Source organism: Cyclopterus lumpus, chromosome 8, assembly GCF_009769545.1.
Source record: "Cyclopterus lumpus isolate fCycLum1 chromosome 8, fCycLum1.pri, whole genome shotgun sequence".
NCBI lineage: Eukaryota > Metazoa > Chordata > Actinopteri > Perciformes > Cyclopteridae > Cyclopterus > Cyclopterus lumpus.
Window position 1 is genome coordinate 9974641 of NC_046973.1, and position 25715 is coordinate 10000355.

At 44.3% G+C, this 25715-nt stretch overlaps 1 protein-coding gene across 1 annotated transcript; it reads right to left on the reverse strand.

The window, feature by feature from the left end:
• Positions 1-4995: 4995 nt before the first annotated feature.
• Positions 4996-24036, reverse strand: LOC117734765 (cytosolic phospholipase A2 gamma-like). The gene is made up of 13 exons (XM_034539030.1): positions 23908-24036; positions 21500-21610; positions 19553-19695; positions 18007-18193; positions 10971-11073; positions 10634-10771; positions 9279-9344; positions 8883-9032; positions 8626-8772; positions 5828-5911; positions 5539-5696; positions 5251-5422; positions 4996-5168 (listed from the first exon to the last, which is right to left on the reverse strand). The coding sequence occupies exons 1-13, from the start codon at positions 24034-24036 to the stop codon at positions 4996-4998; spliced, it is 1761 nt and encodes a 586-aa protein (XP_034394921.1).
• Between the last annotated feature and the right edge of the window lie 1679 nt (positions 24037-25715).

Genomic DNA, 25715 nt, shown 5'->3' on the forward strand with positions numbered 1-25715 from the left:
TCCGGACCGCGTCGGTGGAGGGTTCCGGCTGCCGCCTCTGTGCCGCAGACTACTCCGGTTCCCGCAGTCGCCTCCGTGCTGCAGCCCTCGCCTGTTCCTGTTGCCGCCTCCGTGTTCCGGCCAACCCCAACTTCCTGGGACCTATTGGACTTCCGGCCGGCCCTTGCTTCCTTTGCCTTGCTTCCTTTGCCTTGTCCCAGGACGCTTTCCGGGACATGATGGAGTCCCTCCAGGCGTTAGACAGGGTCCTGCTTCGGCCGCAGTCCCCGCCGGTTCCTGCCGATGCTGTCCCGTCGTCGCCCCGGCCGACTCCAGCTCCCCGTGTCCCGTCGGCGCCTCGGCCGATCCCAGCTCCCCGTGTCCTGTCGGCGCCCCGGCCGACCCCCGCTCCTCGTGTCCTGTCGGCGCCCCGGCCGATCCCAGCTCCTCGTGTCCCGTCGGCGCCCCGGCCGACCCCAGCTCCCTGTGTTTCGTCGGCGCCCCGGCCGACCCCAGCTCCTCGTGTCCCGTCGGCGCCCCGGCCGATCCCAGCTCCTCGTGTCCCGTCGGCGCCCCGGCCGATCCCAGCTCCTCGTGTCCCGTCGGCGCCCCGGCCGACCCCAGCTCCTCCTGTCCCGTCGGCGCCCCGGCCGACCCCAGCTCCTCGTGTCCCGTCGGCGCCCCGGCCGACCCCAGCTCCCTGTGTCCCGTCGGCGCCCCGGCCGACCCCAGCTCCCCGTGTCCCGTCGGCGCCCCGGCCGATCCCAGCTCCCCGTGTCACGTCGCCGGAGCCCGTCTGTTCACCTGGTGGTCGCCCTTCTGCCCGTCCCCCGGAGCAGGTCTATCTGCCTGGTGGCAGTCCTTCAGCCCGTCCGCCTGGTGGTCGCCCTTCTGCCCGTTCCCCGGAGCAGGTCTATGTGCCTGGTGGCCATCCTCCTGCCCGTCCCCCGGAGCCCTTCCGTCCGCCTGGTGGTCGCCCTTCTGCCCGTCCCCCGGAGCCCTTCCGTCCGCCTGGTGGCCGTCCTTCAGCCCGTCCCCCAGAGCCCTTCCGTCCGTTTGGTGGTCGCCCTTCTGCCCATCCCCCGGAGCAGGTCAGTCCTCCTGGTGGCCGTCCTCCGGAGCAGGTCAGTCCTCCTGGTGGTCGTCCTCCGGCCCGTCCCCCGGACTTCTTCTGCCAGGCTTTTGGTCCCGCCTCCGGCTCCCCTCCACCCACCCTGGGGGACTGTGTTGGGTCGTCTGGAATCCGCCCCTTGAGGGGGGGGGTTATGTCAGGATCTGTAGTGTTGTTTCGTGTTTCCTGTCTTATTTTGAAGTCCTTGTCTCTCGTGTCCTCTGTTTCTCTTCACTTCCTGTCCCTGTGATTGTCTGCCCTGTTCCTGATTGTTTCCTCCTGTGTCCAATCACCTGCACCAGCCCTCTGTATTTAAGTCCTGTTCATGTCATTCCCCTTTGTCGGTTCGTCTTGTCTAGATCGTGGAAGATCTTGTGTGCATGTTTTGTATCCTGGTTTTTTGAAGCCTGTTTTTGGAATCCTGTTTAGCAATAAAGTTGCTTTTCCATCGTTGACGGCGTTTGGGTCCAGTGTTCCTGTCGAGCTGCACATAACATATGGACACTGAACTGTTTCCCTTTTTCAGATGTAACCGCAAACGGGATACACAATTTGTTTCGTACGAGCCTCTTTATGATCCCCATCATGAACTTTATGGCAGTGAATTCTTGTTCAATGCACTTTGAGGGCCTTCATTTACTTGAATTAAGACAGACAATCTGTGTGGAGGCATGGAATTGGAGTCAATCTGGCATAGCTTCCATGTTTTAAGCGGTAGTGTTTGAATAGTTGAGCCCTGTTTTCGGAAGAAAACAAGCAATACTTAAACTTCAAATTCATTGCCGGGTTTTGTAAAACAACTAAAAAACAATCAGTGAAATTGCAAATAACTCATATTCAACATGCATGTTTACGGCTAACTAGCCCTCAGTTTAATGAAAGAGTTCATAAATTAAAAGACTTAACGCATAGACAGTTTTACCTATTCATCTGCCCATACTTCAAAGGCAAATTTGTTTAGAAATATTTGTACGAACTAACCCTGATACTGTATATAGGGTTTTTTCTCTATTATTCATAGGTTTTTATTTTGTCCCTTCGAGAGAAATATCGACGCATTTACCAATCCACAAGTGGATGTCACAAATTGGCTGTAGGGAGATCGGCAGGGAGATTAAAGGTTTACAACCTGCTTTTAGTATGTCATTTCCAGTAAATATCACAATACACGATTTTTCTACAATCGATTATTAATAATCATATTATACCGTCCTGTCTGCCATTTAAAAAATGCTTCAGTTACATCAAAAGTAATAAGTGAATTGTGACGTTATATGTGAAGTGCACTGTATGTTACTTCTAAATTGGTAAACGAATAAGCAGGTCTAACATTTGACTCCTTTCCCGAGGAGTTCGCTTCTCTGACAGTCCCATTTTACTGCCCCTGTGACAGTTGTAGGAACCATGGAGACCAAACAAATGGCACGTATTCAAGGTAGGCCCTGAAAGATCAAACTAATTGCCATTGCAGACGGTGCTTGCTGAAACTTAGTTAAGTAGGCAATATGAATTGAGATTATTAAGATCTGGAATAATAATGGACTGCCTGAGGTTCTCAAATTAAAGAGACATTTACAATGATTGCAGTTTGGTAGTTTTACTGTCCATCCAAACCATGCTTTATTCGTTTACTTTATTCTAGAGTCCTAAAAATTAGGATGGTGAGCAAGAGCTTTCAGTTACAAAGCTCCTCTTTTATGGAACCAGCTTCCACTTTCAGTCCGGGAGTCAAACACAGTCACCTCATTTAAGAGTAGACTTAAGACTTTCCTCTTTAACAGCACTTATAGTTAGGGCTGAATCAGGTTTTCTCTGGTCCAGCCCCTAGATATGCTGCTATAGGCTTATAGGCTGCTGGGGGATGTTTTAGGATGCACTGAGCACCTATCTCCTCTTCTCTCTCTCCTTATGGATGAATTTACATCTCTTCATTGCAAATTACTAACTCTGTCTTTGTGCCTTCTCACCTCATAGGGTCCATTGGACCTGGCTGTGTCTGAAGCTGGTCCTGGTTCCTGCCTCCTTGCCCCTGCTTCCTTTATCCAGCCTCTGGCCTCCTTTCCAAATTTCCCTGCCTCCTTCTCTGTGCTTCATGCCTCATTGGTCCAGCCTCATTGGTCCAGCCTCTTTCGCAATGCCTCTTGCCTGGTGGGCGGCCTCCTGCCTCCGTGGCCCTGCCTCCTGCCATGGCCCTGCTGAATGTAACGCTGTAACGCTGTTCATCTGTACACATGACATCTATTGCTTCTGTCCATCCGGGGAGAGGGATCCTCCTCTGTTGCTCTCCTGAAGGTTTCTTCACTTTTTCCCCCTGAAAGGTTTTTTTGGGAGTTTTTCCTGATCCGATGTGAGGTCTAAGGACAGGGATGTCGTATGTGTATAGATTGTAAAGGTCTGAGGCACATTTGTACTTTGTAATTTTAGGATATACAAAATAAACAGAATTTGAATTGGCTATTTTGTCATCCATATAACTTTAAAACTGTTTGCCGTAGAGAGTTGTGTGTAGGGTGGTTGAAGTAGGACTAGGCTTATATGCAGCTTGACACAAAATATCATTCAGGAAAGACAAATAAATGAAGAAAACACAATTGTGTATTACAAACACTGATGATTTGTGATGATGAAGTATCAAATAAGTCTTTTGCGCTTAGACTCAACAGGGAGATTTGTATCGAGGGGCGTCTGCCCTGATCAGCATCAAGATAAATCCCCTGGAGAGTCCGGACACCGGTGGTGACTGATGATTCTGCTGTGACTGGTAAGCAGAAATGGGGGACATATCTGCAAAGACTGGGCGGTGATGGGGTGGTGGAGAGGTGTTTGTAAAAACAGCATGAACACATGTAAGACAGGGTCTATATGACCTAGCGGCAGTGGCGGCTGGTGGAATTTTTTTTTGGTAGGGCCATCCAATCAATTTCAGTATGATTCAATGCAAAAAAAAGTATCAAACACAGATTTCTACTTTGTAGTTAAATATTTAACAACACTGACACTGATTAATATACACAATTCAGTATATTAATATATATATATATATATATATATATATATATATATACAGTATATCATATAATAATATTCTGTATAATATGATATATAAATACCATATAATATAAATATACAATATAATATCTTATAATATAAATCACATATATATATATATATATATATATATATATATATAAAATCTAATAGAAGATGTTTATATATTAAGATGCCCCTATGAACCTTGTTAGGGTTAAAGTGTGCCTGTTTTTATCTAGCTCCTTATTGTGTTTCTTCACCTCAATCCTGTGTCCGTCGTCCAGCTGGAGTGCATTTGCCCCATGTAAATTTGCATAAGGATAACTCAACTAGTCAACTCAGTCAACTTAGTTATAACTGACTGTTTTTAGTGTTCACAATTGTTGGTCCTTTGAACAATCGCTGTGCAACCAGTGGTCTGACCTGGATCATTTGTTTTTACCGAGTTTTGTGAATTTAATGGACCGCCGAGTATTGTTAAATATTGTGATGAGACTATTTTTTTGTTGTGCTTGCTTCTTGTTTCAGTGTTTAACAAGTTGCATTGATTTTGTTGCCATGCAGCTGACCAGGCAATTGAGGCAGCGTGTCCAGCCTCCAATCGCCCCATAACAAAACCTCACTCTTCCCCCAATTGGATCTAGCTGAAGAACCCTTCTCACAAGTCTAAAGGTTACTCTACAAAGTCTGTTCATCATGCCTAGTAGTAGAGGAAGAAGAAGCGTTATCGAAGAACAAGCAGAAGAAGTATGAAGAGGTCTAGAGATAATAAGAAAATTGCTAGTTCAATAATTTATTTGATTTTGAGTCTACACCCACATCCATCTGTTAATGTTTTGCTCTGTCAATCCACCCACATACTCATACTGACCACCCTAGATATTGAGTTGACGGCGGATAACAGCCTTGTGAATCTCCCTCAGCAGAGTTTCCTTGTTGTTCTTTATGTTGGCTTTCGCCATCTCCAACAAAAATTCTATCTTCTCCTGGCTGAAGGGAAGCTGGAAGGTGGAGAACTCCTCCATCTTTGCTTTGGCCTGCTTCGCATCTGGACCAGAATAAAACTGTTAGCGATACTGAACATATTTGATATCAGTTTTTTTTTTTTTGTGAGTTTGGGTGCAATATACCTTTGCAGTTGTGTCTGTTGAAGAGTGGCATGTAAACAATCGTGGGTTCCTTCTTTTTTCCCTCAAACACGTAGCAGTCCTTTGGCCAGTCCGTCTCCTCCAGAATCTTATCGTTTATTTCTGGAAAAGGCTTATTCACTGCCACTGCGTATTCTCTGGCAAGAGTCAGAGTCTGTACAGAGAACATTTTTTTTTTCTCATTTGCCAGCCTTATGACATTTGTTGATCCATTAATATACCTACATCACACATGAGCAACCACAAACGTTCACTTTACAAATGCCTTACCTGGAAGGTGCCATTAGCCCCATAGTCCAGAGCAATAAGAAGGTCTGCATCTCTCTTTTCTCCCAGGAAGGGAGGGTAGGGCATGTTGAGCATCAGACCAGCGTCTATCAGCTGTAGGTGCTCCTTATTAAGTTTGATACAAGACGGCACCACAGCACCTTCCCAACAGCACAAATCACAATATAGGACATTTGTATTCTTATTCAATTGTTTTTCACCATCCCTCTGGCAATTGTATTGTAAATATAATCAATGTACAGGTATTAGGCAGGCATTAACAGACGTTCACCTGGGTATTGGTAGAGGAAGTTTTTAGTTGTTCCCCATTCCCATTTCAAAATAAGAGGGATTACTTTTTGGATCAGCAGAGAAACTGGGAAAATGGAGAACACCCAAATAATCAAGTTGCTGTCAGTAATAAAACACTTAAAGCTGCAAAGCAAGCTGTAAACACATCTGCCTAATATATATGTTTGTAATTGCTAACACAGTAATATGACATATAAAGACAGACTTTCAGAGAGAAAAACCTAATTGAAGCTTCCAAAAACATACCTTTCACCCAATTTGCCTTTCAACATGGCACTTTTTACAACACACTGCACGCACTTCTCTACATAAAATACAATAATCTGAAAAAGTAATGTGTTGGCCATTTCAAAACACCGCCATTCAAAAAGCCACACCCGTAGATCAATTGGCCAATGCACATGCCATCTAATTGTTTGTAGAGTCATCAATCAGGATGGAGGCACTATAAGGGACTATGAGTACCTGATTACAACAATAATGAAATGGAATTCATATTTTATATTTTGTCTCCACAAATTATTTGTTTGTCCGTACTCTGTTCTATTTAGAATATACAGATGTTGAGTGCAAAATGGAACATTGTTTTTTTTTATTGATTTTGCTATGTGGACAAAATGTTCATCAGTGTGCAATACAACACTATTTGGTCAATATATTCATGTATTTCACTGTACAATATCGCTGAAAAGTCTAACACAGACTAGAAAGGTAGCAATGGAAGAGGCGTTTTGGATTATATATGTTTCCATTGCTAACACACTAAGGCTACATCCACAATACTATATTTTCGTTTTAAAAGTATATCTTTACGCCAAGTATCCCAACTTCTCCCCCATTTTACAGCCCCTAAAATGCAGATGTTTGAAAAAGCAGATGTTTGAAAATCCTACTTAAGTTAAGCTGTGCCGAAATCGATGATGCAGGCATCCACATTGGCCACTTAATTGGGTCCTTGTGCAGTTAAATTCTGAATTTTCTAAGACTGGAGGCACGTTATTATTTGAATGCTTTGCAAGCGGCGTGTCTAGCGGCATTATCAGCTTGTTTGAAGTTTGCGCTTCTTATATGCTTATTTTGTTCTTGACAACTAATGTGAAGTACACAAAGAAACTGTCAACGAACATAAGCATAAATGCTCTACAGTGCATCAGGGACTTCAGCCACCCAGCAGAGCCCATTATCTAGTAAAACTTAAAAAATGAAGACTGATACTTAGAAAACAAAACTCTCAACACATGTTCTGCTTTGGGCACAATTTGCAATTCATACATTGCATTTTTTGCAGTACACTGCACACAGTTCTCTAGATAAGACACAGGAATCAGACATAAAGTCTTGATGTTGTCCTTTCAAAACACTGCCATTCAAAATGTCACATTGATAATATAAATGCTTATATATTGTTATAATGTTATGCTTTTGTCAGGGTACTGAAATTTGTGTCTGCGAATGTGCGGCTGTCTGCTTCTCGGATATAGATAGTCTTGAATCACAATATACCCATATGTCATTGAATAGTCTAATCAAAAAGTGGCTTGGCCTTGCAGGGCTCAGACCTGTGAGACGGAATTATCCGCCCCCTGGATAGTTCAGAACCAATTAGAAGTTAGGATGATGCACACAAACCTGTGACGAAATCTGTGTATGTAAGGGCCGGGCTTCCGGTTCTAGAGTAAGAGTTGTTGTGACTCCCCTGGCATTGCAATCTCAGTACTTTGCTTGTGATCAGAGAAATAAATCTACCAGAACGAGAGAAGTTGTTGGCTGAATTCTTCCAAAGGCTCTACCAGGCAGACAATTTTGAACCACGCTTACAACACCCATGCACCAATTGGCCAATACCTGTGCCAGCTGTAAATGGTTGACATATCAATCAGGATGTAAGCGCTATAAAAAAAAGACCACAGGTGAACAGAATTCAGCAGCGAGAGGCCTTTTAAAAAACTTGTATTAGCGATGGAAACAATATATCTTTCATGCTTTCTACTTTTGATAATATTTTTTGTGTTTATGTACTTTAATATATTTAGGACATGCTCTGTTCTCATTTTCAGTTGAAACCTTTAAATATAGAGGTTGACAGAGGAAATAATAAATAAACAAACGAATAACCAAACAGTTTAGTGTCTGCTGTGTGTGTTAAGATGAGCAATTGGTTAAAAGGTTAGCCATAACAACCCGAAAAGGGGATAATACAATACTCATTATACATTATAATATGTTAAGAGATTGTTGCACAGTCCCCCAGTGGCCAGAAAGTGAATGCAGGCAGCTTTCAATTTGAATTACTTAAAAGGTATTAACAGTGAGAGATCCTGTCTGTTATAGGTCATTTGTGCAGCTATTGTACACATGACATCTATTGCTTCTGTCCATCCGGGGAGAGGGATCCTCCTCTGTTGCTCTCCTGGAGGTTTCTTCCCTTTTTTTCCCTTTGAAAGGTTTTTTCTTTCTATTTCTTTTAAGTTTTTCCAGGGATGTTGTATGTGTAGAGATTGTAAAGCCATCTGAGGAGAATTTGTAATTTGTAATTTGTGATTTTGGGCTATACAAATAGCAAAAAATACAATTGTATTAACCTTTGGTAATTATGTTTCTTATTTGTTTTTATACTCTCAGTTAAAAAAAATATTGACCCAATCCCATATTTTAAAAGTAATTTCAAGGCTATTATACGATGGAACAGATGTATAAAAAACCCTGCAATTGCATGGTTGCAAGTTGCAGACAGTAGGACAGACAGTGTTTAAAGCATGGTATTAATCTGGTACTGACTATTCTCTTTTATTGGTGCTTCATCCAGACTCTGGCTCCAAATCTCTAAGGGTGCCAACATCTTCTGACGCCACTGCTCAAGAATCAGCTTTGGTTGTTCTTGGCTCTTCTTTTCAAAAATTGCCGCTGGGTTTAAGTTCATACTTTCTGCAAAATAGGAAAAGGATTAATTGTTGCAGAACTATAGTGATCACCCAGAAAACCTTCTCTGGATATATAAAGTTTCAGATTTACACTATCATTGCTAATTTTAGTACCTTTCAATGTTTTCTGCAGGTGGTCCAGGTCAGATAAAACAATGGGATCTTCAGTGTTTTTTCTAATCACTTCTGTTAACTTCAACAGACTGTGGTACCCACGCATGTAACGGTCCAAGATGTCCCAGAAATTGTTGATATGCCGTGGAACTGTATAAATATAAATCTACATCTATAAAAACATAACATCGGAGTATATTTTACAAGCCATTATTCTATAAACCTGTATACCCTCAGTCCAGAGAAACATCACATCCAGTAAGTTGTTTTTGTCCGTAGCTGCTGTCCCCACCAGACCTGAATGCAAAGACCCATACAGTTAGTCATTTCTACTGCTGAACATTTGAAATGTTTGGCTATTTTTGTTCCAATTATGAGACAAATTCAGATTTTTACCTTTCAACCAGTCAGGCATAATGTTTACCAGACTTTTTTCATCTGCTACAATGCTGCCCATGATACCTGCAAGACAAAGCGGACATATACAGGACACACACTCTAAAACTGCTACTTCTGCTGACAATAACACCTTACAGCGAACAGTATACTATAAGTTATGGGCAATCAGAATAATCTCTTTGGGCCGAGAATGTGTGCTTACAAGTAATTGGGCTCAATGTACTTACACAGAAATATAAATTGCAGCTAGGAAGAAGGACAACAAAGCAGGACAAATAATGTTTAAGAATATACACGACTGTCATGTAGTGAAAAAAGAGTATGTATAAATATTCAGCCGTTCTCAATCCCAAGGCGTCAAATACAGACGTTTTGTCACAGCATTAGATACTGACGCACAAGGTACCCTTTAGCACTGTTATTGACAGTACATGACTGATTTAACTGTTCATCGACAACCAGCGGGAGGATTTGTTTTTTTGCGTCTGGCTGTTTTGGCGTACAGCTATATCTATAGAGCCGACCAGAGGAGGGAAGCTGAAAAAACTTGTGATGAGGGTGGGAGGGATCTGCAGTGATGTTTTCTGACGTGTGTAAATCCTGGATGGAGCTCTGCTAATCCATGTCAATGTGTCCTTGGGCAAACTCTGCCTACAGTGTGTGAATGTTGTATGCATGTTAGTTAGTCCTGATGGTCTGTCTGTCTGTCTGTCTGTCTGTCTTCCCTTTCAAAATAAAAGCCCCATGGTATTTTAACATGAAGCTCAAATGAGGATTTTCTTAATACATACTTAATGCTATACTACTAGTGCTGCTGCTTCTATTACTACTACCCTGGTGCCCTAATCACCATGGTAACCAGTGACCTGTGTCTAAGAAGCAATAGCTGCTCTCAAGTTCAAGTACAGAAAAGACACATCAACAACCTCAATAACACATCTTACTACTGGTAATGTTGGTGTATTTACTATATATTGTATCGTCTTATGGCAGTAGCAGCTACAATGTCAAAATATATTGCAGAATGTTCTAGTGATTCTATTGATCATCCATTTTTTCTGATGGAGTTATCGGCTCCAATAATGTGTACATTTGGTGTGTAAGGGCCCAAGGGGCAGGGTATTTGAAGGCACCTCCATTCCTGCCAGGTCGCTCTACCCACTCCCATATAGCAATAGGAAAAGGTGTGGGAAGTTTCTACAGTTTACTTAACCAAGTTGTTTCCTCTCCTCTTTGCTTTTCATGAAACAATGAGGAGAGGGAGGAGGGGGAGACTTCCCGTGATGAGTAGACTGATCTTGACAACTGATCGTAAAATCTTTGTTCTTGTCAAATCAAAGAGCCAGACACACCTTGCAGCTTGATCATGTCCATCTCTGGCCCTTTAACTCCGCGATCTGCTTCATGGCTGCTGATCAAATGGGAGGTGTTAATGAAGAAACCCAGATCTGTGAAGCCAGCTTCATGAGGAGTCATCTCAAACCATTTACCTAAGCCAACCACAGGTACAGAGGCAGAAAGACTGATTGATTATCCAGAAAGAATCTACTGTGCAGTGGTTAACGATGAAATCTGAACTCTACAACTTATCTACAGCTGCAGTCTGTCACCTTCTGTTATGTAATTGTTGCATCTTTTTACAGTTTGATTTGGTGCATGTTTGTCTGTATAGTTATGTATGTTCAGTACCTTTTACAGGGCCATTTTGGAGGCAGTTTTTGTTGACTGCATTGTAGATAGGATAGGGATTGAAGGCATTCATGGCATCCCCAGAAAGATGTCGAAGATCCAACTGTCAAGAAAGCATCAGTTATGTGAACTGTGAACCTAGAAAGGTTGTTGCTCTATTTTTGTATTCACACAACTATAAAATATATATTTTGACATGGCCTATCTGCATTTATTTTGATACTTATACGATATGAAATATTGCCGGCGGCAACCAACTTGTCAGTGGAGCTGACGGCAGTCTGTAATTGTACTGCTTAGTTTTGCCACTTTTGAAAGCTTCGTCTTGCTTTTCATACTAGGGTGCTCAAAACAGCTGAGTATAACAAATTAGGGATTAGTATACTTGTCACGCGGCGGGAACTGTGGAGGAGGACTCGGACACAGAGTGGAGATTTAACTAACCGTATATTTATTCCATAACAAAAAATCACAGGGAAAAATCCTGGAAACAACTAACAAAAAGTCACAGGGAAAAAAAACCTGGAAATGACTAACACTAGGTTCCTGGACATGACCATGACTAGGCGTGTGTGCAGGACGAGGGATCAGACACACTGGCACAGGACAAGGGGAGACACAGACTATAAGTACAAATGAGGGAAGTGGGGAAACAGGTGGACACAATCAGGAATCAGGGAAGACAATCAGACTGGTGACACAAGAGGAAGGGCACGGAACCTGAAACGAAAGGAGAGTTAATTTCCAAAATAAAACAGGAAGTCACAAAACAAACATGGAGACAGGACAAAAACCCAACCTGACATACAGGTGTGACATTACCCCCCCCCCCCCCCCCCCCCCCCCCCCCCCCCCTAAGGCCGAATACCAGACGGCCTTGGAATGTCTGGGTGATCTCTATAAAAGTCCCGAATGAGATCCAGGTCGACTATGAGTCTTGGAGAAACCCATTGTCGTTCCTCTGGGCCGTATCCCTCCCAGTCCACGAGGAACTGCCTGCCCGGCCCCGCTTACGAACTGCCAACAGCTTCTTCACAGTGTAGACAGGCCCCCCATCGACCATTCGAGGGGGCGGGGGTGGCTTGGGGTTCGGCATCATGGCGCTCTCCTTGACTGGCTTGATCTTGCTAACATGGAATGTAGGATGTACTCTGAGGGACCGGGGCAGGCGAAGACGTACAGCTGCTGGGTTGATGATCCTCGAGATGGGGAACGGGCCGACAAAACGTGGAGCAAGCTTTCGTGATTCTACCTGTAAGGGTAGTTCCTTGGCTGCGAGCCATACTCGCTGGCCGGGCTGATATACCGGTGCCGGTCTCCTCTTGCGGTCTGCTGCTCTCTTTACCCTGTCCCCCTGTCGGATTAGGGTCTGGCGTGCTGCTGCCCAGATGCGGCGGCAGCGACGGACTAAGGCATGGGCAGAGGGCACAGACACCTCTGGTTCGGACTCGGAAAAAACAGGGGGTTGGTAACCAAACACGCAATGGAAGGGAGACATACCAGTGGCGGAGGTGGGAAGGGAGTTATGGGCGTACTCAACCCATGTCAGGTGTTGGCTCCATGACGCAGGATTCTGTGCCAACAGGCATCGGAGGCCGGTTTCCAGCTGTTGATTGAGGCGCTCCACCTGGCCGTTAGCCTCAGGATGGTACCCAGATGTGAGGCTAACGGTGGCTCCGATGAGCTTACAGAACTCCTTCCAGAACCGTGAGACAAATTGGGGCCCCCGATCCGACACAATGTCTTGGGGGAATCCGTGGATCCTAAACACATTGTTCATCATAATATCCGCCATATCCTTAGCTGACGGCAACTTGGGTAAGGCTAAAAAATGAGCCATCTTAGAGAATCTGTCCACCACGGTCAAAACCGTGGTGTTCCCCTTGGAGATCGGGAGCCCCGTGACAAAGTCCATAGAGATTTCTGCCCACGGCCGGGATGGAATGGGCAGCGGCTGCAGCAAGCCTGCATGGGTTCTGGAGGAGTTCTTGTTCCTGGCGCAGACAGAACAGGCCTCAACGTACTCCCGGACCTCCGGCTCCATGGACGGCCACCAGAACCTCTGCGTGATGACGAACATGGTCCGACGTACGCCCGGATGGCAGGTGAGCAAAGACGAGTGAGCCCAGTGGATCACCTGTGGGCGCAGATTAACGGGGACAAACAGACGATTATCTGGGCACCCACGAGGTGGAGGGGTCTCACCGTTGGCCTGCTTCACCTCGGTTTCTATAGGCCAGGTAACCGCTCCAACCACACAGTTAAGTGGAAGGATGGGCTCAGGTTCCATGGCCACGGGCTCAGGGCTGAAAAGACGGGACAGGGCATCAGGCTTGGTATTCCTTGACCCCGGTCTGTAGGATAGGGAAAAATCAAAACGGTTAAAAAACAATGACCAGCGGGCTTGGCGGGAATTTAAACGTTTGGCTTTCTTGATATACTGCAAGTTCTTGTGGTCTGTCCAAACCAGAAATGGGTGCTGTACCCCCTCCAGCCAGTGCCGCCACTCCTCCAGCGCCACCTTCACGATCTCCCACGCTGTAGTTCTGTTCCGCTGTCGTCAGTCGTCGTGATAAGAAAGCACAGGGGTGAAGCTTGTTGTCCAACTCTGCTCGCTGGGAGAGAATGGCCCCGATCCCATTATTAGAGGCGTCCACCTCTACCACAAACTGGCGAGCGGGATCTGGGAGCGTGAGGATGGGTGCGGTGGTGAACCGCCGCTTAAGCTCTCGGAAGGCTGCGTCCGCATCCGCGGACCAGTGAAACGATACCTGCGGAGAAGTGAGAGCATGGAGCGGAGCTGCTGTCGCGCTGAAACCTCTGATAAACCGCCTGTAAAAGTTGGCAAAACCGAGGAACTGCTGCACCCTCTTGCGGCTATCAGGTGTTGGCCATTCGGCTACAGCGCTTACTTTAGCCGGGTCCATCTGAACCCTTCCAGGGGCTACGATAAAGCCCAGGAAGGAGACAGTATTGGCATGAAATTCACTCTTTTCTGCTTTAACGTACAACCCGTTGTCTAGGAGACGTTGCAGGACAAGTTCAACATGATTCCTATGAGTGTCTAGGTCGGGGGAATAAATCAGAATGTCATCAATATAAACATACACAAAATAGTCCAAAAATTCTCTCAACACGTCGTTTATCATTGACTGAAAAACTGCTGGGGCGTTGGTGAGACCAAAAGGCATGACCAGATATTCATAATGTCCGGTTGGCGTGTTGAATCCCCAGTCTCTGCGCTAAACCCCAGTCAATCAGGCTCTCATCTGCCCCTGAGTCAATCAGCACTCCCAACTCAAGGTCTTTATTGTGGTGTTTAATCCTCACTGTGGTTAATCGTCGTGGGGTGAGAGTAGCTGCTGTGACATGACTCACCGACAGGTTGGCCTTCATGGGACAGGCGGCAATGAGGTGGCCATGCTCACCACAGTAAAAGCACCTGCCCTCCTGATAGCGCCGCTGCCGCTCCACCTGAGAGAGCCGGGTCCTTCCCATCTGCATGGGCTCCTCCTCTCCTCCGGCGGGAGGACGTGCAAGTTGCTCAGGCGAGATCCGACGTGGTCTGGCTTGCCAGAGAGTCGCTGAGGAATCCGATGCAGTGACTGTCGACCTGGACCCGCACTGCTGCTTCCGTTCCCGCAGCCGGCTGTCTGTGCGGATAGCGAGGGCGATGAGAGAATCGAGGTCCGGAGGGAGGTCCAATGGGACCAAGAGATCCTGGATCGGATCTGAAAGTCCCTTCAGAAAAACATTGTATAGGGCTGTGTTGTTCCACCCGCTCTCTGTCGCCAGGGTGCGAAAGCGAATGGCGTAGTCAGACAGGCTCTCCTCCCTGCTTCAACTGACTGAGCTCCCTAGCCCCTTCTCGGTCTGTCGCTACGGGGTCAAAGACGAGTCTGAGAGCGTCGACAAACCTCTGAAGCGAAGCACAAACTGCCGAATTCCTGGCCCACTCAGCGGTGGCCCACGCCCTGGCCCTTCCCGTGAGATGCGACATCATGAAGGCGACCTTGGATCTCTCTGTGCGAAAGTGAAGAGGAGAGTGCTCAAAGTGCATTTCGCATTCAACAATGAATGACCTACTTTGTCCGATGGTCCCAGAGTATCGTTCCGGGGGTGCCAGCCGGGTGCATGCGTCAGCATGTATGGCTACGGGAGAGAGCTCAGAAGGCGTGGAAGGTTGCTCGAGAGCAGCGGCTGGGTTCGTGGAGAGGAGGGTGAAGATCTGTTCCACCTGGGTGCTGAGAAGTCCCACCTGCGTGGTCATGGTGGCTTTAAATCCCTCCTGGCTTTGAGCTAGTCCCCAGACTCCTCGATCGAGGCTAGCCACCCGTTCCTCATGCTGCGCCAGCCTTGAGGTTTGAGCGCACAGCGCCGCAGTTAGCTGGTCCTTCTCTGTCGAGTCCATTCTGGCCAGTGTGTACTGTCACGCGGCGGGAACTGTGGAGGAGGACTCGGACACAGAGTGGAGATTTAACTAACCGTATATTTATTCCATAACAAAAAATCACAGGGAAAAAACCTGGAAACAACTAACAAAAAATCACAGGTGAAAAAAACCTGGAAATGACTAACACTAGGTTCCTGGACATGACCATGACTGGCGTGTGTGCAGGACGAGGGATCAGACACACTGGCACAGGACAAGGGGAGACACAGACTATAAGTACACATGAGGGAAGTGGGGAAACACGTGGACACAATCAGGAATCAGGGAAGACAATCAGACTGGTGACACAAGAGGAAGGGCACGGAACCTGAAACGAAAGGAGAGTTAATTTCCAAAATAAAACAGGAAGTCACAAAACAAACATGGAGACAGGACAAAAACCCAACCTGACATACAGGTGTGACAATACTCTGTTTAAAGTACATTGGCTGAAGTCAAAATTCCTTAGTTTGCCAAGCAGGATAATTTTTCTGTGATCTTTTGTAATTCCACATGATCTGTAAAAGTAAAAGATTGTTCTACTAACACAATCCCCGGGTATTTAAAGGTGTTTACTTGCTCTACTTCCTGACACAGAACTGTAATTGGTTTAAATAATAATAATAATAATAAATGTTATTTGTATAGCGCCTTAAAAGGTACTCAAGGCACTTTACATGGTAGAAACAAACAATAAAAGCAACAGCAAAACAAAACAGACAACAATACTGAGAAACAAAATAAAAACTAGTATCACAGGCTAAATGCAGATTTCTAAAAATGGGTTTTAAGTGCTATTTTAAAAGAGTGACGGATAATGTCTCAGGTGATGGGGGAGAGAGTTCCAGAAGGAGGGGGCAGCAATGGAGAATGCCCTTCTAGGTCCTTCTAAGTCCCCCCATGCTTGAACAGAGTAGGGGGGGGGTAAGGAGGTCTGTGTCTGCAGGTCTGAGGTTGTGGGTGGGGGCGTGTCTGTGCAGGAGGTCAGAAAGTAATGAAGGGGTTCAGGGTTGTGAAGGGCTTTGTAGGTGATGAGGAAAATCTGGAACTGGATTATTTGCTGAATGGGGAGCAATTGGAACCTTTGAAGGACTGGGTGATGTGGTCTCTGGTGGAATAGGGGGATCTGGTCTTTGGTGGACTGGGGTGATGTGATCTCTGATGCGTGTGGGAGAGGAGACGAGCAGCTGAGTTCTGGATGTATTGTAGTTTGTTGATAGTTTTGGTGGATGTGCCGTAAAGGATGCTGTTGCATTAGTCCAGTCGAGAGGTTATGAAGTCGAGGATGAGTGTTTCAGAGGCTAAAGAGGAGAGGAAGGGGCGTAGACGGGCAATGTTTTTAAGATGAAGAAAGCATTTTTTATGATGTGCTTGACAAAGGAGAGGGTTGGATCAAAGATGACACCAAGGTTACAGCAGGAACTGAGGTGCCATCGATGAAGAGGGAGAAGTTGTGATGGGATTTGTTGAGTGATTTGGGGCCGTGATGATGATGATTTCAGATTTGTCTCTGTTGAGTTTGACGAAGTTGGCTTGCATCCAGGTCTTTATATCTGTGAAGCAGTTGCTGATGTAGTGGGTGTGATGGATTTAGTGGAGATGTAAAGCTGTGTGTTGTCGGCGTAGCAATGGAAATGGAGACCATGATGTTGCCAAGTTGGAGCAAGATGAAGAGGAGGGGTCCGAACCTTGCGGGACACCTTGAGGGACTTGGGCTGTGTCAGACTTGGATTTATTGATGATAATGAACTGTTGGAGGTCGGAGCGGTATGAATTGAACCAGGAGAGGGCTGTGCCAGTAATGTGGATGGAGGACTCAAGACGAGAGAGGAGGATGGAGTGGTTGATGGTGTCAAAGGCTGCCCTGGGTTTGGTTTAGTGTATAGTAGTCCAGATGTATTTGCCAAGTTTCAGTGAGGCAAAGGATATCAAGGTTGTTGGTGGTAATTCATTCATTGAGGATTAGGTCTTTGTTGCTGAGTGACCAGATGTTGAACAGGAGTGTTTTGTGATTGGTTGAGAGGATTTGGGTAGGGTCCTGAGGTGAATTCACATGCTGTTTGTTGTGATGACGTAAAAAGGGAGTGGGCTTGCGCTGGTGCTGATTCCACAGAGACGGGATTGAGTTGACAGAAGTTGGTTTGTAGATGATGGACTTGCAATGCGTAAGTCATAGTGACCCCATTTAAGCAAATAAGTGAGATATATTTATTAAACATGAAGAATAAAGCTAACTAGTATGTAATCCTTCCCACTCTGCAATTTGAGGTTATTGAAATGTCACAGTATGTTCTCGATGTCTTTTGCCTATAAAGTTGACAATTAAAAGAAATAAAAGACCATTTTCCACATCATCACAGCATTATGTTGTGAAGTTGAGATCTGATGATACTTCATACTTTATGCCTTGTGAGTTGGAATATTCAATATCCTTGCGCAAGTCACTCATTCCTCTCCATGTCTTTCATTCTCTTTTAAGGGTTAGTTCAGAGGAAGGGCACACACACATTGATATGCTTCCATAAATTGAAGGGCATTTGATCAAACACACTGGGTCAGCCCTGCTGCTTTATTTCAGCTTTGCCGTGTATGTTTACACTTTACCTGTTTCATGATCCCAGCAGAGGTCATGACCCCCCAGATATCCGTCAGAGAGAAGTGCTCCTCCTTTGCTCTCTCGCCTAGCTGGACCAGAGCCTCCGCTAGCCCGACCCCAGGACCTGACAGCCTTGACACTGCTCTCCCCATGTTGGTGCTCCACTCTTGGTCACTGTACAGGGAGGACATGGACCTGTGAGAGAGAAACAATACCAAATTAAATATTTACTCGAAAATAACTGACAATAACAAGCAGCAACATATGTCAGCGCAAGTTACAGAAAGTGGGAAAACCAGTGTTTGATTGTTATTTTAACTTTTTTGTCAGACGATTCTCACTATTACCATTACATTGACTTATTCAACTTACTCTATCATATATATTCTTTAATATATTTTATATTGGATGTAATTTGTCTGCTATGATTTGTTTCCTTTCACTTGATCATTTGTAGTATGCCATATGTAACGGCGCTGTGTAGTATAGTGGTTGTTCTATTGTGCTTAATTTAATCCTCAAAAGATCCTTCATTTACGAGTCTAATCAAGAAAGAGAGTACCAACAGAGAAGAGGCAATACCATTATAAAATGATGAAATCCAATAAAACGTACACATTATAAAACTGTTATTATTTAAAAGATGAATGTAAAATATAATCCCTAGAATTTCGCAATTACGGTAGGTAATACCATGTTGATATACATTGAAATAAATCAATTGTAAAAGATATTGGTTATAAAACAATTAGAGGTTGAGAGGTTTGAGATCAAATTTCTAAAATGCCCAATGTGAATAGATTTAAAGGAGGTGCTGTAAATTGTTCCACAATCAAGTGCACTAAATTGACAAAAATATCGGTCCAAGTTCAGACCAATAGCTCATAGAACATGAGGCAAGTCAGTAGAGCGGGTCTGAAGAGTGACAAAGCCATGCTGGAAGGTCATATTCTCATTTTTCAGTAAGGGCACCAGGATACCACTGAGTATCACGTCTCCACCCAACCCCATCATATGCAATGACGATTACCATACACATAACAGGTAATAAATCTCATGTGATAGGGTCCAGAAGTTTGAGTTGTAGATGTGTCCCTATGAATCCCTTCACTGTAGTCCACGTGAAGTAAATATAAGTATACATATACAGAATAGTGTATCCTTCACTAAATAGTATTGTTTTTTTATATATATGTTTTATACTATACATGATGGCACACACATGATATCATGCTAAAGCTACATACCCCAGTATCCTCATCAGTGATGATAAATGAAGATTGTAACAACAGTTATAACCCTTTCTGCCTGTTTTTCTTACATACTCGATGACCAAGACTGAGATTTTCAACATTACAAGATGTTTAAACAATGGCATTTTGTATGATTAATGTGTATGTAACACTTTAAGTTTATGTTTTTACACAAGGTTATTCATAAATGGACAAGTTAGTTTGATTGTGGGGATTGTTAAGAATAAAGCCATGTTTCAGAGTTTCCAAACAAGTGTAGTCTGCATATAAATGTGTTGTGTGTGACTGTGCACATGTTTACCAGGCAGAGCCAGAAACTCCTCCTAGGTATAGCAGAGTGTCCAACAGTCCTTCCTTTTCCATCTGATACAGGGAGCCCACCAAACCCACAGCTGCCCTCTGACCCCCACCAGATCCCAAGAGTGTGATGTGAGGGACGGAATTCTGTATGGAAAGGGAGAGAGAAATGGGAGATAGTAGTAATGATAGTTACAATAGTATAACCCTGATTATATAAGCACAGGTGGAGCCCATCTACTGGACACCATGGATAATACTCTCCTCCAATCACGAGCAAGCATTCTCCCACTGAAAATGTGCATCAGCCTAGCAGGCCAGGAGGGAGGTGTCTATCAGAATAAGTGCATAACCCACAGTAAACAAGGCAGCACACCCATTCTGCTACAACCCCTTCAGCAAACAACATTTTACTGAAATATTGTCACCTGTCACCCAAGTCATTGAGGATATTGCTTTGTGTCGCGACAAAAATATCTCAACAACTATTAGATGTATCTATTTGAGTTTCTACTCTGCTTCCTCCCCGGAGTCTTTGTGACTTCACGTCTCATAGGGTCTATTGGACCTGGCGGTGTCTGATGCCTTCTGCCTCTGTGGCCCTGCCCACTGCCATGGCCCTGCTGATGTCCCCCCCCCCTCTACCTCCTTCTGTTTCATGGATTGTGGAGGTCTGGATTGTGGTCCATGTCTACTACTAATTATTCATACATTTCTGTCAAATTCATTAAATGTGTTGTAACTCTGTAACGCTGTTCATCTGTACACATGACATCTATTGCTTCTGTCCATCCGGGGAGAGGGATCCTCCTCTGTTGTTCTCTCTTTTTTTCTGTTTTATTGGGAGTTTTTCCTGATCCGATGTGAGGTCCTGGGACAGGGATGTCATATGTGTACAGATTGTAAAGCCCTCTGAGGCACATTTGTAATTTGTGATTTTGTGCTATATAAAATAAACTGAATTGAATTGAATTGAATTGAGTTTCCTTTAATGCCACTATTAGGTTGAAACCTTTTGATTGGACTGAAATGCAGATCTATAAAAAGAATTGCCATTAAACGTGGTTCAGACACTCATGATGAATGATAATAACTTTTGTAATCCCTTGATTGTTCTTTTAGTGCCATCATCAGGTCAACATTTTATGACCAACTTCCCAATAGCCCCAGCTGTACATCATTTTAGCATGCTAACACGCAAAATAGACTCTTTTGTCCTGATCTATAATATTCATGTTTGGCTGGTCAATCAATACACTTTGACCTATAGCGTGGGAGGATTCATACATGTGTGGCTACTGTTGCTGTTGATTGGGCAGCTAAGAGCTTAGATGTGATTCCTCAGAATCTTTGTTTCTCCTACAAAGAACAGTATATTCTTCCTGTTTGGTGTCATGATGAAACACTGCAAAGAATAGAGGCCCACAGGCCACCGGTCTTATCAGTAACAGTCACATTTACACACTATGTTTGCCATGCTAGGGATGGCCACCACTTTAGTCTGCAGTGAAACATCCATATTGTCCAGAGGGTACACCTTACAGACTTTGGGGGTCCCCTGTCTTGGGACAGTTCATCAGATCAAAATTTAAATTTTAACTTAATACTTTTGTAAACAATACCTGCAACTATTCCCTCAGCCTCAGTTGTGCTTTGTTTTATGTACTAAGAACCAAATATTTGCACGCTGAACTAAAATGTTAAATATGGTTTATCAACATTATGTAAACATTTCATTGCATGTTAGCATGCTGAATTCAGTATTAAGCTGAAAGCGTTTTTCTCACAAAGCCATTAACAAGGCACATATTGTTTCAAAAGGACCATGGAAATCATTAATTGATGTTAAAATATTACACAAAGTATCATTTAAAGTATCAATGTAGAAAATGTAGAAGGAAGAAAAAAAAGAACAGAAACGCTGATTTTTGACATGTTTCCTCAGACATACCAGTGTACACTCCATTCCAAGCCTGTTGAGTGACTTCAGAACAACTTTCTTCCTCTTCAGGACAAATTCCTTCTCCCCAGCAGACATCAACTGGGAATGACGCACATAATGCTGTAACACAGGCAGTGTAGTATTAGAAGCTGTACAGTAAATAAGAGGCACAATTAAACGATTGAAAACCATTATATACTATGATATTAAACCTTTCAACAAAAAGTATATTGGAAACGTGTTGCTTGTTGCCTGTGGTTTTATTAAAATAATCACAAAATAATATCAAACAGCACAACATAGGCTACAATAATTAGTACGTTGTTTTCAAATGCTCCAAACACAACTTACACAATACTAAAATAAATTATTAATAATAATAATAAAGCATGACTAACCTTTTTCATGCTGAATTTGCATGTATTGAACCCCATTAGTAATATAAAAGTGAGATATATAGTCTGGGACATGAGAAAACTTAAATGGCACAGATGGTGCCCAATGGGCCCAAATGCCGATTTTGGAGACCTTGTTTAAACTGTCTTTACTAACAAGGCTCTAATTTGGTTCTGATTCACTTTTTAAAAGTCAACCTTTGCAGAGATACTGTTCATATATTGTGCTATGATTTAAACCTTTCAGCTGCATCATTCCAAAGAGATAATCATAATAATAAGTTTTTTTCACAGGGCAAACCTGAAACATTTTAATTTATTCTGTGTGCCATCTTTATTAACCAGTAACATATACACTGATATTTACACATCTGGAGTATTATCACAAGTATTTCCTTTTTATTATAACCAACATTATTTAAATAGCCCTTGTGGTATAGAGGAGATACATGCTATTTACCATGGGTATGCAAACCTTCGCAACTTTTAAGAAAACACGGTTGTTCTCCTAAAGGTTAATTAATTAGCATCTTCTTTCATTTCAAAGGAGCAATATACACAACCATTTACTATGTAATGATATTGTGGAGTGATGTCTACCTGAGCAGAGAATGAAGTCCCTCCCCCTCTGTGTGTTATGTGAGCTTCTCTTTGCTTTATTGACATACTCAGTGTTTGTGCATTATTAGTAACTTAGCACCATGTCAGGTTTAACCCTCAGGTAAACACTTTGCTATAGTTTGCATAATTAGCGTTGTTAGCACCGTTCATCCAGGTGGAGAACTGTTGAAAGGCGAAACAAAATGTTCCTAAACTCGTATGATGCACCTTTCAAGTAAACCGTTGTTTTTTCTGAAAATGCTGCTCTAGTTCAACATAATTTCATTCAACAGTTCGTATGATATCACAGGAGTTACTCCGATGTGTTTTCCTCCTAAAGTCCAGTAACACGTGTTGATTCACACGTGTTACATGCTGGATGTCTATTCAAAATAAACTTCTGTCTTCACAGAGAACAACTTAGTTATGTTTAAAAAAAGATCATCAGAATAACTACGGAAGTGCCGTTAATGAAGAATGTGACGTGAAATATAAATCAATGTTGACAGCGGACCCCTGGCTGAAAGATCAGAATCAGAATCAGCTTTATTGGCCATGTATGTGTGCACATACATGGAATTTGACTCCAGTTACACGTACGCTCTCATTGTACATACATATTTAAATTACAAATGACAGGATAAATATAAAAATACATTAAAGACAACAGAGTAGCAACATGTATGTACAATATAAAAACAACAACAGTGACAATGAATTGGGGGTGTAGTGCAGAAAGTGGTGATAGTACAAGTAGTGCAGAAGGTGGTGTCTGATTAAGTGTTCATCAGAGTGACGGCCAGTGCTCAAAGTGGGCCGGTACTCACCAGTGTGCGGCACCGGTGCCCTCTCCTTATCAGGTTCTCTGGTCATTCAAAATCATATGGTACTGTGCCAGTGTTATTGCACCACTTCTAAGAACGTGGAACCAATATGTAAAGTAGCTGGATGTGCCGATCCATGAGGAGGGTGGATTCACATCATTTTTGTGAAATGATAAGTGAACTGTTCGTCATCATTTTTTTGTTTTTACTTGTCAACAAATATAATGAATGAAACATTATTTAAATGTTTTCTGAATCTGCTCTTTAGATCCGCAGAATATGATTTCACAAGGTAAAGATTTCAAGAAAAAGTAATTTAAATGTAAATGATAAAAGTACAGAAAACATGTCACAAACATCACTAATATCACTAACTTCAAATCTACTCAAAGACTCCAATCTCCTGGTTTAAGGTCTGCTGTGTTTGTCGTTGTGAAGTTGCCATGTGCTTCAGTATCAGACACCAAACCATGTGACAAAGTTGACGTATTTGAGGCCATGGGAATGAAAATGGGCTGCTCATTCAGCTAAGTAAAAACATAATAAACATACAATTTCAATTACCATAATTTAGAATTTGAATGAAACATTTCCTCACCTTGAGAGTGGTTGATGAATTCATCTCCGTGTCGGGTGCAGGAGTTGATGTCCTCTCTTCACTTGATACCCCTTTCTTCTGAGGGGTGACTGTGGACATGTCCTCCTTGTTGTCCACAGGCTGTCCCATAGGTCCTAACATCACAATACAAGCACAGAGCAGACCAGCAACCCATCTGGCATTTCCACAGACCATGATTGGACGTGTGGATCGAGTATGGATCATTCTGTGAGAGGAAACCGGTGGAAAAGCTCACAAAGCTAATGATTTGAGCTCACCTCTTTTTATATGCTGTTGTCACATCTTCATGACTAATTACAATCACATTGACGTCAAATAGATACAACAGGATCATACAGTAACAGAACAAATAGCAAATGTTTGACACACATCTTCCTCGGGTACAGCATGTACTAAATGTCCTTCACATCACTCCAACTGTGCATTTATCTGCACAGCGAAGCACAACAACAAGATTGTACACATCCAAAGAATAAGGTCGAAAATTCAGTTCCCACAGTTTAAGGTTTAAGGCATGAATAATGTCATTTAGAAATGTCTTTACTTCTTAGAAAATAAAGTGGGCGACTGGTTCAGTGGTAGAGCAGGGTTGTTCAATTAGAGGATCGGCGGTTCGAAGACTAGCTGCCCTAGTCCATGTCGATGTGTCCTAACCATCCATTCATCCATCCATTATCACCCGCTTATCCGGGGTCGGGTCGCGGTGGCAGCAGGTTCAGCAGGCCGACCCAGGCTTCCCTCTCACCCGCAACACTTTCCAGCTCATTCTGGGGGATCCCGAGGCGTTCCAAGGCCAGCCGGGAGATATAATCCCTCCAGCGTGTCCTCGGTCTTCCCCGGGGCCTCCTACCAGTTGGACGTGCCCGGAAAACCTCTAATGGGAGGCGTCCAGGAGGCATCCTGACTAGATGCCCGAACCACCTCAGCTGACTCCTTTCGACACGAAGGAGCAGCGACTCGACTCCAAGCTCCCCCCTGATGTCCAAGCTCCTTACCCTATCTCTAAGGCTGAGCCCGGCCACCCTACGGAGGAAGCTCATTTCGGCCGCTTGTATCCGAGATCTCGTTCTTTCGGTCACGACCCAGAGTTCGTGACCATAGGTGAGGGTTGGAACGTAGACCGACCAGTAAATGGAGAGCTTTGCATTCCGGCTCAGCTCCCTCTTCACCAAGACGGACCGGTACAGCGCCTGTTTTACTGCTGCAGCCGCACCGATCCGCCTGTCGATCTCCCGCTCCACCTTACCCTCACTCGTGAACAAGACCCCGAGATACTTGAACTCCTTCGCTCGGGGTAGGCAGTTTGCCCCCACCTGGAGGGAGCAATCCACCGGTTTCCGGCAGAGCACCATGGCCTCAGATTTGGAGGTGCTAACTCTCATCCCTTCCGCTTCGCACTCGGCTGCAAAACGCCCCAGTGAATGCTGGAGGTCACGGTCCGAGGAGGCAAACAGGACCACATCATCCGCAAACAGCAGAGAGGCGATCCCGAGACTCCCGAACCGAATCCTCTCCGCCCCCTGGCTGCGCCTAGATATCCTGTCCATGAAGGTCACGAACAGGACCGGTGATAAAGGGCAGCCCTGGCGGAGGCCAACACCCACCGGGAACGTGTCTGACTTACTACCGAGGAGACGAACACAGCTCCTACTGCAGGCGTACAGAGACCGGATGGCCCGTGCCAACGGGTCCGGCACCCCATACTCCCGCAGCACCCCCCACAAAAACCCCCGAGGGACCCGGTCGAAAGCCTTCTCCAGGTCTACAAAGCACATGTAAACTGGTTG